The sequence below is a fragment of the Tigriopus californicus genome, chromosome 3, assembly GCF_007210705.1.
Source record: "Tigriopus californicus strain San Diego chromosome 3, Tcal_SD_v2.1, whole genome shotgun sequence".
NCBI lineage: Eukaryota > Metazoa > Arthropoda > Copepoda > Harpacticoida > Harpacticidae > Tigriopus > Tigriopus californicus.
Window position 1 is genome coordinate 11,049,280 of NC_081442.1, and position 13,019 is coordinate 11,062,298.

Here is a 13,019-nt window from a genome sequence, read left to right on the forward strand (position 1 = left end):
CATTAATTTGGTTTAAGCGGGAAACTCAACCTTGGGAACAGCTGACTCGTCACGAGAAAAAATAAAGAGTTTGGAAATTGCAAGTTTCGGAGGAAATGTTGGATGATCTTAATGAGATCAAGCATGCAGATTAAGGATACAGTTTGCTGGGGGCCTTGAAATGAGGACATCTTTTCCTTTCCTTCTTCTTTTTCTTCTTCAAACATTGAAGTATACGGGAAAGAGCAACAGTCTTGCATTAAGGCTCAACCAGAAAGTTTTGGGGGCCATTCACTCTGAATGGTTATCACACAGATGAATATGGCAACGGATATTCATGAATCAGAAGTTAATGTAGCTTATCGAGGGGATGGTTTTGTTGATTTTGAAGGGATATGCTTCCATGTGGACACAGCATTCACGTGCTGATTGAATAGGAAATCCAATCTGCGGTCCGCGAAACTCGATGGTAAATTCCTGGCTGTCCTCGCTTTGCACACGAGTAACCCGCTGAGACAATACCAATGAGTGTCCACCTGAAAAGAACATTAACAACATTTCAGATCAGGAAGTGTGCCAAATCAGGCTCGTCATACGTCACTGAATGGTCGATAACATTCTAGTAAATACGAAAAAAATGTTTCAAAGAAATGAAATGTACAGTAATTGAAACGGTTGGAGCGGATTTCAATGCGAAAGACTGAATGGTGACATGTGGTTGTCATTGACACAAAACATTTGAAAACCGTGCCAATTTGACTTCAATTGCACTTTCTTAAGAGACATTTGATAATACTCAACGCACCAATCAAAGATTAAAACATTGATCTCTTTTGATGGAGCATTTCCTCCCAATACAAGTGATTAAAATATGTTTCGATTTCAAACGCAGGGAAAAAATACTCTGAATACGTTTTTTTTTCTTACCGTCCTTCCATTTCTGACATAAGTGGTCCTCCACTGTCGCCTTGACAGCTATCTTTACCACCACGGTAATAACCAGCACATACCATCTCATCATAGATGACCACGTTGATACCTTTATCTTTGTGCCAGTTTTCACATTCTCGATTATCAATCATTGGCACATCCACCACCTGAAAAAATAATGACATTAGCGACATGGAAACCAACGTGACCACATGTAAAACTGAATAGCCATCGCTAGGAAGGATGTTCAAGGCCGAAGAGAAAAGCCGCAATCAGCTCTCATGAATGATTACGAGCAAATAGTGAAGCTACGAACGACTAAGGAGACGATAAGTGGTTAGTTTGAACGAAAAATTGCAGGATCAAGCTCAAGCCATCACATAGTAAGCTTTCAAGGGCGATTTCGCTTGGAAACTAATGGTATGGTTATCATGCATTTTTGCACATGATCACCTGAGAGTGGGTAGATGTGAATGCGGCATTCTTCCCTCAAATTAAGATAATCAGAGAAAAGGAAGACAGAAAAGACACAATTGCAGATCATTACTTTTTTCGCCACAAGTTGAACTTGTCTGTTCTCGTTACTGATTGAGATGATGTATGATCTTTTCTCTTCGACATCTAGTTGAGAAACCAACTATTTTGACTCTACGCTCACAAAAAAACGCGCTTCAACGCTTTGTTGTGGAAGAACCGGTTTTATAGCACGCCCGGAACTTTCATCAACAAGCATTGCTAAGAAACTTTCTGGTGGAAATGTCAACGTTGAAAGTACGTCCACAGGGCAAAGGTAAGTTTAAATTAGATTGCTAAACAATGAATGCCTTTCCAGTCGGTCACAATGCATTTCTTTAACATGTGTTCAAGGCGGTAAGGCTATGTAATTGTATTTTCCCCTAAGGTCAAAATTCCCACGCCTCTAAGGGTCAATATGTAAATGGTATTGACATCGACCATAAATAACATGGAGTAGTGATTTGGATACAAATCTTAATCATTTCGTAAAACGAAGTACTAAGCTCCTCATGGTAGGAATGAAGCAAGTACGTACATTGTGTCATTGGAAGATTGATACGTGGCTCGGGGCCTTAATTCTCCAACCCTCAATCAGTAAGTGGATTTTTGAAGTCCTGTTCAAACGTAAAGAGAGCGAAATGTCTTACCTGGAGAGTCTTTGGTCGAAGTCGAGAGCCTGGTTGCAATGCACCCCAACCAGCTGCCCACCCATGCATGTCGTGCATATCCAATTCTTTGGGGGGTAGACAGATGGGGCTGATGTGCGGAGCCAAGTCCACCCGCCGGTTCAATCTGACCACGGCCACATCGTAACGATCTGCTTGGGGCGTGAACTTGAAGTACGGATGGACTTTGATGGTTGATGCACCATAAGTCCGGCCGGGTAGGGGTTCAACACTTGACTTCAGGACGTATTCGCCCAAAGTAACCCGGACTTGGGATGCCCGGGCCCTGGCCACGCAATGACCAGCAGTGACGACGTACCACTCATTGACTAGTGAGCCTCCGCATCTGGAAGTGCCTATCCGTATATAAGCCTGCCACGGGAAAGAGCCGAATCCGGCCTCGTCCCCGCCCACAATACGTCTTTGGGCTACATTCCTTCGACCGGCACTCAAACCACACCGGGGATCGTTTTGAACCGAACCAAAATCCAATTCGGGTCGATGAGCGTTATCCTGGGGGATTGAAGGTGAAGATGGTCAACAAATGTTCAATCAGCCTCGGAGTGCTTCAAAAGTCCTTACGATGTATGTAAGTATATACGCCAAAGGATAGAGAAAGAGGAAGAACAGTCGGTTGGAAAAGATCGCTTGACTTTGACCGTTCGGTTTTAATTCCTGTCTGCCAATTGACGGGATGTGCGATATTGTGATATGCATGATCGACTCCGTAAATGAGTAAGGGTTGCATCAAGACTATGAAATCTACTACGGTACTATGTACTAATGGTATTTACAACTAGGAGATACACACATGTTCAAGGGAATGGTTTTGGTCATTGGTTAATCGTCCGTGATCCGGAACAAGGATATTTCCTGGATCTTTCAATCTGTATACAACCTTGTCAGACTTCGCTTTTTTGACTTGCCGTTGATAATTACATAACGGTGCAAATATTCATGTGAGTGCCTGTGCCGTGTATTGTGTTAGTGTTTTAGATAGTGAGGCCAAACAAAACAGTGAACCTTTTCCAAAGTCATTTGTTGCACTACAAGCACGAATCCCAAAAAAGTAACTCTTGAAAGGAGTCGAGTTTGTTTTTGAAACTGCTGACACGAAAACTACAGATGTCATGATACGTAAATTCCCGAAGCAAAAAAGGTGCTCAGACCATGACAGCCAGCAGGACGTGAGATTCCCATGAACGAAATTAAGAAGAGCTGGTTAATTTCCCTTACTTCAAGGAGAAGACAATATGCAAATATATCGAGATATCATCATCTTTCCATCGTTCTCTATCCTTTGGTCATAAGAACTCGTACATATTCCGTAAATTCTTCATCATTGCCGGAAAGATGGTAGGATTATTTTTTCATAAGCAGAGTCAATTTTTTGGGACTCACCCGTGCTAAGATGGTCTTCGCCCCCACGGAATGTGGTCTCTGACAACAAGCAAACAAAATTCCCCCACAAGCCCCTTCTACAATACCCCCACTAAGCCAACAAAAAAGAAAGAATTCACAACTCCCAGACGAGCATTGATGTTGGTCACCTACAAAGATCTTTTTCTTGGGGTGCGATCGCGGATGCGAAGCCTGCACTTGAGGCTTTCTTTGAGGACGACCTCCGAATGGGCTCCAAGCAGAAGATTCCCAGAAGTTCGAGTCCAGCCAAAAGCCCTCAGGGTTAGGACCACTGCCGAAGAAACCATCCTGCCGCGCCAATGACAAAGGTGCAGGGAGAACTTCCCGATGATCACTATTGAACAACGACACTCCCTCACTATTATTGTCGTCCCCGTCAGAGTCTTCCATGTCCTCAAGATATTCATAATCTTCGAACACGTCATCCGATCGATCTATATCCTCCACATTGAAACCCATGCTCTTTCGAAGAGCGGCTTGGTTCATCACATTGTAGCCCAAATCCAGATTCATGAGGCTTTTGGTGAGCTGTCGACTGTTCCTCTCGTGATCTGGAGGAGCCAGAGCCGCAATCACTGATGGAAGAAGTACCAAGAGGATAGGCCAGTAATGTCTTAAGCCCATGATGAATGTCTAAAGAGGTCGTTTTTCCCTTTTTCCTTTGGGAATTACTTTCTCACGAGCACAACCACCCTTTTGAGGCCATCAACTTCTTGGGGAAACCTGCACGAGATCGAGATGGTAAGTCACATTGCCATTCAAAAAGACCGCCAAAGACCTACCGTGTTCACAGGGATCAGGTTGTATTCAGGGATGGGGCGAGCTGAGAGATGATAACTTGCCCTAAACTGAAGCAAACCGTACAAGCAAAAATATTTTGACGTCTCACAACAAAAGCTATCTTTGTTGCCCGTTTGTTTCCAAGCTTTCGTGGTCAAGTTAATCCCTGAACAGCTTCAACCCCAGTCTGTCCCTGAAGAAGCCCTCCATTGAACTGAGGAAATGATTGTTGCCTACCTCCTCCACGGAGATTTCAATGCCGCATTCGTGTATTTTCAACCAACATGCTTGCAATGTTTTTCTCCCCGCTTTCAGCGCCGAAAAGAAGGGGGAAGGGAGGGAGGGAGGGGAGGAGGTGGAGATAGTTTGTTGCCTTGCAGCACTCCATAGTTCATACCACTTGTTCATATGGACGGGAGAGGAGTACGAAGTACGCCTTTTTCGTTGGCTTCTCTCGCGCACATATTCACATGAATTGATCGAAGAGTAGGTGGATTAGAGAGAGTGAGGGCATCATTCGAGCCCCATTATTGAGCTACGATCCTCGTCTATCGGTCGTTTTCTTGCCAACCCCCAATGCCCTGCGTGGTGAGAGATAGGCAATGCCATACTTTTCACGGACGGCAATGGTTACAAGATTTCTTTGATATGAAGATTAGGGGGGGAGACTCCGTCACCAAAGCGATGGCAACAGTGGTTGCACGAATCTTGGGTAAACCTATTTGCTCTGAAGTAGCAATGCCAGGTTGTTGAAATCAGATATGAGAAGTGGGTGAACGCAGGCCCCAATACAGACCATTACGATACATTCTTTCTTCCTTGGAAAGTTTTGGTTATTTGGCCTCTACTCGAGATCTTCTTGGTCAATATTTCAATCTTTACAAGCAAATATGATTGATGATATCTAATCCATATTCAAACCCGCACGAGGACTCTTGCTTCGTCAAGAATACCAGTTCTGTTGTATTTGTAACGAGTTGTGGTGAAATTTGCTTCCTTCATACTTGCGTTGCCTGAGGGCAGATTGAGCTAAGGCGGTCTCAAAGCGCAAGTGGAATTGAACATACCTTCACAAAACTGCTTGGACTTTCAAGTGCAGCACTTCATTGAATCTTATATAACGACAGCCTTTTATCAACTTCTACTATACCAATACCCAAGGAAGCTGTATGTATATACTTACTTTGAGGGTTTTTTTTTATTTGCTCGTCAAAAAAAAGATCAGCGAAACCAAGAGAGAAATGCAGGAAGTGATGCATTCGAAACTGGTTTCTGGTCAAAGTAGCAAGGTTGGTCGGTTGAAGACGCCCGAGGACCAAAATACGACAAGATAAATTAAAAGCAATGTTACACCGCTGGTTTCTTCCTACTTCCTCTTGCCCAGGGAGCTTAGTGTTTTGTTTGAAAAAACGCATTTTAAAATCGACCAAAGAAAACCAATTGAATTGGTTTTGAAGCATGTCATTGTTGTGGAGAGGCTATGTTGAAAACTTTTCTGAAAAGTAAGTAAAAAAGTAAATTTAAAAAGTAAAAGTAGATACAAAATTGGGCCTCTTTGAAATTATGAGCTGGTTTCAATAACCCACAAACCTTGGAAATAATGATCGGCGCTTCAATGATAAGGAGAGAGGTAGATATTCGCCATCGTCATCATCATAATTTTGAGATCCCCGAAATCCCTTTCAAGGACTTCAAACGCTCGCACAAATCCTCTTGATTGGCTCCAAAGAGAAAATCGTACCAAATTATAGCAACATATTTTATTTATGCAGTTGCATCTTGGAAGACTTTGTGGTCATCCATCGTCTTCTGTTGGGAATGAAATGGCGTTCAAAGAAAAAAAGCTGTATCTACTACAAATCAAATGCGGCTTTGTTGGCCGAAATCAAACTCGCAAACGATGGTTTTCTTTTCTGAATCAATGATTCAGGAAACGACGTGTTCAATAATTGGTTGCATTCAAATGAACAAAACATGCACTAACAACAAAAAATTCAAAGGAACGAAACGTCAGCCAATGGTTGTGCTTTTGCGCCAAAAAGTGATGCACATATTAAAGCTAGGCAAAGCGCGTTGATTTGTTAATTCGGCCATTGCTTTTGAAAACAATTACAAATATTGTATATATTTCCACCCTTATATCAATGAAGATTGAATTAAGTGTGTCTGGAAATCCTTATGGCAACAGTGAATAAATGAAAGAAACACTTAACAATATTCCTTGAAGTGGTCAATGAGTCATCATATCGACATTCTCATTAGACCACGCTTATTCAAAGATATTAGTTCGATATATTCAAAAGAAATATTGAAAATCTTTTATCTTCATTGGGAATAGTTCTAAGTAAGATTTTTTGGCTTCTTTCCTACAAAACCAAACTGACGGAGGTTAGAAATGGCATTCTAAAAAAAAAGAAAAGGCAAAACTAAGCTCTTGGTCAAACATTATTAAACAAGGTGACCCACAACGAACAATACATTATTTTTCTTTTAATTTAGTAACGTAGGTACAAAATACCTCATAAGCATTGTACAACGTGTTCCCAAACCCGCATTCCCCAAACTTCATCCACTCCTTTTGCTAATTTTTTTTGGGATGTGTGTTGAAGAATGTTCAGACAATTGTCAAAAAGTTCTAATTTTGGAGTTAAACGATTCCATCAATTTAAGGTTGTCTAACGGGCTCATAAAAAAGGATGCTTTTCGATAGTAAGGTGTGCGTAAATTAATAGCTGAGTAGGATATTTTTTTTTGCTAACGTATTCCTTAAATGGTGTTAGAAACATGAACATGGTTGGCAATTAAGTTACCAAAGCAAAATTTGATTTGTGTTTGCCTTGTGACACTAAGTCGGGATCGCCCTGTATTGAAAACCTTTTTGAAATGCTCCCAAGCTAAGTAATGTTTCCAAAATTTGATGGATGCTTACCCTTGCAAACTGGTATAAGTATTTGTGACGTGACTGGGCATTAATTGCACATTTGTCAGGGGTTTACTTCAAGTCCCACAAGCTCACTAGAAGATCATATTCAACATTAGCATCGAGCCTAAAAAAAGAAAACATCAAAAGTGAGTGCAACTTTACTCCCACCATGAATTCTATGTGACATTTGCACCAATCATCTGGACCCGCCTCCATACTAGGTTAATGTGCTTGGTACAGAATGATGAGTTCGATCAAAGACCTAGGATACTAACTCGTCCATTTTCCATTTTCGAGTACATGGATGACAAAAGAACCGGTTCTAGCAACCAATCGTGAACTGGAACATCATCTGCCAAGAGTAATGTTGCCTCAACATGACGGCGTTAGTTAGGAACCAAGCATGAGCGTTTTGAAATCTAGTGTACGGAGTTCAAGGGTTTTTGGGGGTCAACAGGTTTTTGACGCCAACGTCATCTCAACCTCCTCATGACTCCGAACATGGCGTGCTAATCGGGACCAATTGACCAGGAAGTGTTCTGATAATTGTCAACACTGAAATTGCAATGGGAAATCCATTCAGTGTTTCGAGAACTTGATTGTTCTGAATGATGCAGTAGTCATTACTCCGTCGAAATAGAGAGCGGTTTACTCCGAGACCCTTTTTAGTTTGGCCTCTTATTGCATTGGGCCTTCCAAAACAGTGCTCGTAATGGCCAGGCCCAAGTTGGCGTTTGACATGCACTAGGGAGAGAGCGTGTGACTAAGTAAGTGCGTGAGTGTGTTTTGACATCCTTGGGCTCATGTGACTGGTTCAAGAACGCGTTACAAAGATTGCGGAAATGAAACTGTTGGCCAATCAAATTTGTGGTTGTCCTCTTTCTTTCTGTTTCTTTCTATCCATCTTTATCTGTCTTCGTTCTTCCTACCTGAGTTAGCCGCAGTTCGTACGATACATTTCGTACAAGTCATGACTAGTTAAGTTTCTTTCATCGAGCGATACGCAGAGCTCTTAGAAGAGAGGAGTGACAGCCTCCAATGTATTTATATTGCAATAGGCTTTAAGGGTGATGAAAAGAAACCAAATGACAAATCACGTGTGAAACTCCAGAATAGTTGGAATGATAAAAATGAAAAATATGCTTCCCACTCCCACCAGACGTGTGATGTTAGGGTGATGGAAATTGTAAACATATATATTAATGAAATTGTTAAGTTATTGAAATTTATAATATTTAACCAAATGGAATTATGAAATTCGAAGCACACATGAAAATTAGTAGGCCTCGGGAAAAATGCTGGAAAAGATAGCATTGTTTTGAAATGTTTTGAAACTTTTTGCTAATAGTTTTTTTCTTTTTCATTTTTGGGAGGAAAAATCAAATTTAAGGTTGTATGACATCCCAGAAATTCCCATTGTATGATATAACTTCGCAGCCTAACTTCTCAAAGACTTCGAGTTTGAACCTTTTAAATACATTTCAATCAAAAATATGGCCTTTTAGATTTTATTTTGAAAGTTCAATTTTAAGGAATGTGATAAAGAAATATTCTACCCATTTATGATTGTTTACCCTGAAAACAAGAGCAATACATTAAAGTGACTAGAAGAAATGTTACTTGAACTAAAGCCTAACATTTATTTTCCCTTACTTCTGTTTAGACAAGAAGAGGATCTTTTAAGTTTTCCATGCTCATTAACAATTCAAAAAGCACGATAATTTTCTGACATCCTTTGCACATTTGCCTTTGGTTTTGTAGTTGCAACGCTGAAAATAAATAACTGACATTTGTTTCACCCTCGCAACTGATTAACCTGAGACCTGTTTCTGAAAGCTCTTACCATGGAGTTAAGTGCTTGGAGGTTAACCGATATGAACATGCACCCTGCAAAGTGGTGGGCGGATTCTACGTTCAAGCCTCAACTCAGAGGTACCAGCGTTTAAAAAACTTGCCTCTGCAAAATACCTTCTTTAAGATTCCAATTACTGAATAAATGTTCAATAATCAACTGCTATGAAAAACATAGATCCACTTTCTACTTACAATCGTGATTTTGTCCAAAACATTTCGCTGCTCATTTCTTATTTCAACATTTAGGCAAGATTAAGTAGGTTCCTTTGCTTTGTAAGTTTCCCAAAGCCAAGATTTCCTTAGCACTGACTTGAAACATAAACTACATCTTTTTTAAATGGCCAAACCTATGGTCCATGCCAAGGTTAAGGTGACAATAATGCATGTGAAATGAAATGGCAAAAGTCTTAAAATTTGAGAGCCTCTGTTTCTGAATCAGGAGGCAAGTGGTTAGTGTTGGTCTAAGGGAAAACAAAGAGCAGCGGCAATGGTGCATTTCTTGACTCCATCAATTGTCCAAACATCCAACCTAATTCCATTCTTTAGTTTTAAAGCATACTATTTTATGACTGTCTGGTGTAACTGTAGCACTCCTTTTGTGATATTGTCCTCATTTCTTTTTTAAGCGCTTTAAAATGTGACTTCATTCTTGAACAAAGAAGCCTTTAGTGAAGGAGTGTCTGCTCTCTACCAAGAGCTCTATTTCTCATTGGAGGACTTGTCACCAACTTATGAAGCAGAAGAAACGTGTTGCATAGAAAGTGGATTTATTCAGGTTGAGAACTAGATCGTAAAAAGTATCTAACTTAAACTAGTATTGTATCGTAAAAAGAAGTTTTGGAACGAGTTTCATCAGTGTGAATGTCTTGGAAGTGAATAGTAAGCAAAAATCTAGTTTTTTGATGAATTTGATCATCTTGAGCCAAGGTGGTAACATACCCAAAAGTCAAGAAAAACGCACTTGCACGATTTTCAAATTAAAGTTGTAAGTGGCAAGTATCGAGTAGAAGAGTCACTGCCGTGTAGCTTCATGTAACAAAATCAAGCTGTTTTGGTTTCTAGCACTTTTAAAGAGTTGCTTTTATAACATAGCGCACTAAACCCTTTTTGCGCTTTGGCTTCCATCACAACTGAGATGAGAAATAAGACTTCATATAATGATGATTCAATAGAATAGAGTGCTAATGAAGAAAGAGTGTGGGCCATTTTTTAAAATAATCTTTTGAATTTTTGCCTACCGCCAGTGTCTTGCTTTCTCAAGATCTTGTTCATGATTCTGTCTGAAAATGAAAACATCGAAAAATATTAGCGTTTTTGCATTTTGTCCCTCCCTGCTGCACATCACTGCATTTTTTCGTCAATTTTTATTGATTGCATTTTGTTACAACGCATCATCACTTTATACAACTTGTTATTTTTGTTGCCATGATGTTGATAGATTTGTCACAAGAAATAATTTCAAAAAATTGGCTGGACGTCGAAAACATATGGCATTGAATTACAGTTCGAAAGTAATTGAAAACCAAGTAAATATAGTTATAATTTTTCACATTCAAACACCAATGGAATCGCAATCAGTTACATTCAGAATCAATGCAATCGTAATCAATTACATCTTAAAAGTAAGTTATGCAAGCCCAGCCTGTGTTGACTTGCACCTTACTATTAACTTCGAATAATAATAGAATACATCTTATACTGTTAGGCAAAAATGCATCATGCCGATTGCCGATGTTTGTTGACCTTTTTTCAGCTATTTACGATGTCAATTTTGTCCATCTACATGCTCAATTATCCGACTCCAATTTTTGAGTGAACAATGACGGAGTCGCAAAATATCTGTCCAATTTTGACCGCACAACTCTGTATTGACAAGAGCTCTTGTTCGTCCATCTTTTGCCAATGTGTACTTTGATGCATGACTGTTGCGTTGTTGGTCTTAGCGTCTCTCAGTAGAGACCACTCCATACGTCGTGAGTGGTTGGTTGGTGGATGATTTTTCTAAACCATCCACTTTCCAAGACGAGGGACATCACCATGAATGGACAGTGTTAATCTGCTGTGGTTAAACATCTCCATATTGAGACCCTAAGATAAGAATTCGCTCTAACCGCCAAAAGTGGTTTTGGGATAAAATGTCTAACTGTGACACAATCAAGATTAACACAATAATTATTTCGATTTTGAAAAATAGAAATAAATCTTCAGGTGCCTAAATGAAGTCATTAAGTAGCAATCATTACAGACGAGGGTACACGTTTGTAGACACATGTGATCTGAATATTGACTAGCAAAATCTTAAGGCGTATTTTAACCATTTGTCCCCTTTCACAGTTTTTATGTTGTGCTTGATCTAAATGACACACAACTCTATTCTACGTCAATCTGTTGTCAAGTTTTTGTTTTGTACCTCATAGAAGTACATTAGTCGGACATTTGTGTATTTTTCCTTGCCCTACAGGTTTTGGTCACCTACCAAATAAATATCAATTAACCTTAGCTCGAAATTGAGTACAAACCTTCTTGTCCTTATGTGCAGAGGTCCTCACCTGATGCTGTAGACGGAACGATGGAGTCATCTCTCAATCATTCGAAGGTCACCAGTTCTTCCGCAGCGTTCTATATGGCTTTTGAACCTAACCAATTGATTGACCATACAGGAAGAACTCTGCTGACCAACCGCGACCAACTGTTGCCATAGAGAACAAAGATCGAGACGGTTTAAAAGAAACCACGATCATGAATACTCGGCGGATTGCAAAGAGGTAATCTCCCGTTCACTCTTTCACTTGGAATCCGTCCTCAAATGTCTGTAATCTGTATCAAAGACACCCATTGGTTGGAGTGACCCTGGGGCGGCTTGTCGTCCTACTGGAAGGTTCAATTTCATGGTTCTTTCTGATGTCACATGGGGAGTCATTTGTTTAATGCCAGGCTGGGCGATGAATGAATCCAATCTGACTGGCCTTGAATCTTGGCGTGTTGTTTGAATAATCAAATCTAACGCGAACAGAAAAAAAAGATCACCGGCAAAAGGTGAGCTTTGGAATTGGTTCGTATTGACTCAATCTGAATTTAGAATCCTTTTTTCCCGAAAAATCGAGCAGGATCTTGTGTGTTTGGGCTGTATTTTGCACAGCTTGTTCACACATTGTGTTTTGGATACCAAAATGCAAAGATGGATCAAAAATGACGTTCTAAACGCAGTGTCATTGAGGATGGTTCTTTTTTAAATCTCAAAACATATTTGAAGGAAATTTTACAGTTTCTTCAACATTCATCTATTATCGCAGTTTGGGCTTCAAGATATGCCGTAGGGCAAACATATCTCTCACATTGACATCTAAAGTTGAGAGTGATGTATAAATGCTTACTAATCAAGGGATCCCCCCCCCCTCCCTAGAAAATGCTTGACTGTGAAGATAAGTTTAGAAGTGTAAGTTTGAAAAATCTTGCATCGCACCATAACATTTAGTTTCTCCAGATATCCATATATTGCATCATAGTTCTACCAACGAACCATACCTAATTCTATTATTCAATTCCAGTGTCCCCATGACGAAGGGTCGAGGATTTTTTTTAGTATCTTTACTCTTTTGGAAATGTTTTTAAAATTTTTTTTGCAGGATTATGTAGTATTTCTGTGAAAATATATACACATTAGTTAACTCTAGGAGACATTTGTCGCTATTTCCTAAATGCCAGGCCTTCATAAAAGACTGCTAATTTTTCATGAATGCAAAGGGTTGATTTTAGTTGAGGTTATTAAGCAATTTTAGTCTGAAATATCACAATTGACAGAATCTGATGGAATTGATTTGGCGTGAAAATCATGATTTCAAGATACTTTCAAATGTGCGCCTCACCTAGAAGTTGTAGATAAAAGTCTGCTATGAAATTAAACTTTGCGTTGATTTCAATGACAAAGCTTAACTCAAAACCCAAAAGTT

The 13,019-nt window shown here is 39.8% G+C and overlaps 1 protein-coding gene and 1 long non-coding RNA gene across 3 annotated transcripts; both read right to left on the bottom strand.

Annotated features, from left to right (window-relative positions):
* On the bottom strand, window positions 1-4,575 carry LOC131878208 (coagulation factor IX-like). 2 transcript variants are annotated; one of them, XM_059224125.1, is made up of 5 exons: window positions 4,295-4,575; window positions 3,645-4,235; window positions 2,073-2,603; window positions 907-1,076; window positions 1-515 (listed from the first exon to the last, which is right to left on the bottom strand). In XM_059224125.1, exons 2-5 carry the CDS (start codon window positions 4,134-4,136, stop codon window positions 398-400), a joined length of 1,311 nt encoding a protein of 436 aa, XP_059080108.1. In that variant the 5' UTR covers window positions 4,137-4,235; window positions 4,295-4,575; the 3' UTR covers window positions 1-397. The 2 variants fall into 2 exon arrangements, with proteins under 2 accessions (XP_059080108.1, XP_059080107.1); XM_059224124.1 differs by having other exon boundaries at window positions 3,492-4,235.
* A 200-nt stretch (window positions 4,576-4,775) lies between these two features.
* LOC131878210 (uncharacterized) lies at window positions 4,776-11,892 on the bottom strand. Its single transcript, XR_009372973.1, has 4 exons — window positions 11,619-11,892; window positions 7,222-7,339; window positions 5,883-6,013; window positions 4,776-5,787 (listed from the first exon to the last, which is right to left on the bottom strand). It is a non-coding gene; the product is annotated as an uncharacterized LOC131878210 (long non-coding RNA).
* Between the last annotated feature and the right edge of the window lie 1,127 nt (window positions 11,893-13,019).

Bases quoted from the DNA above. Each gene is read 5' to 3' on its own strand.
- LOC131878208 (XM_059224124.1), bottom strand. From the start codon at position 4,136: ATGGGCTTAAGACATTACTGGCCTATCCTCTTGGTACTTCTTCCATCA. The intron at 1,077-2,072 runs GTAAGACATTTC...TTATTTTTTCAG, and splicing joins TTCGACCAAAGACTCTCCAG to GTGGTGGATGTGCCAATGAT. The intron at 516-906 runs GTAAGAAAAAAA...TGTTCTTTTCAG, and splicing joins ATGTCAGAAATGGAAGGACG to GTGGACACTCATTGGTATTG.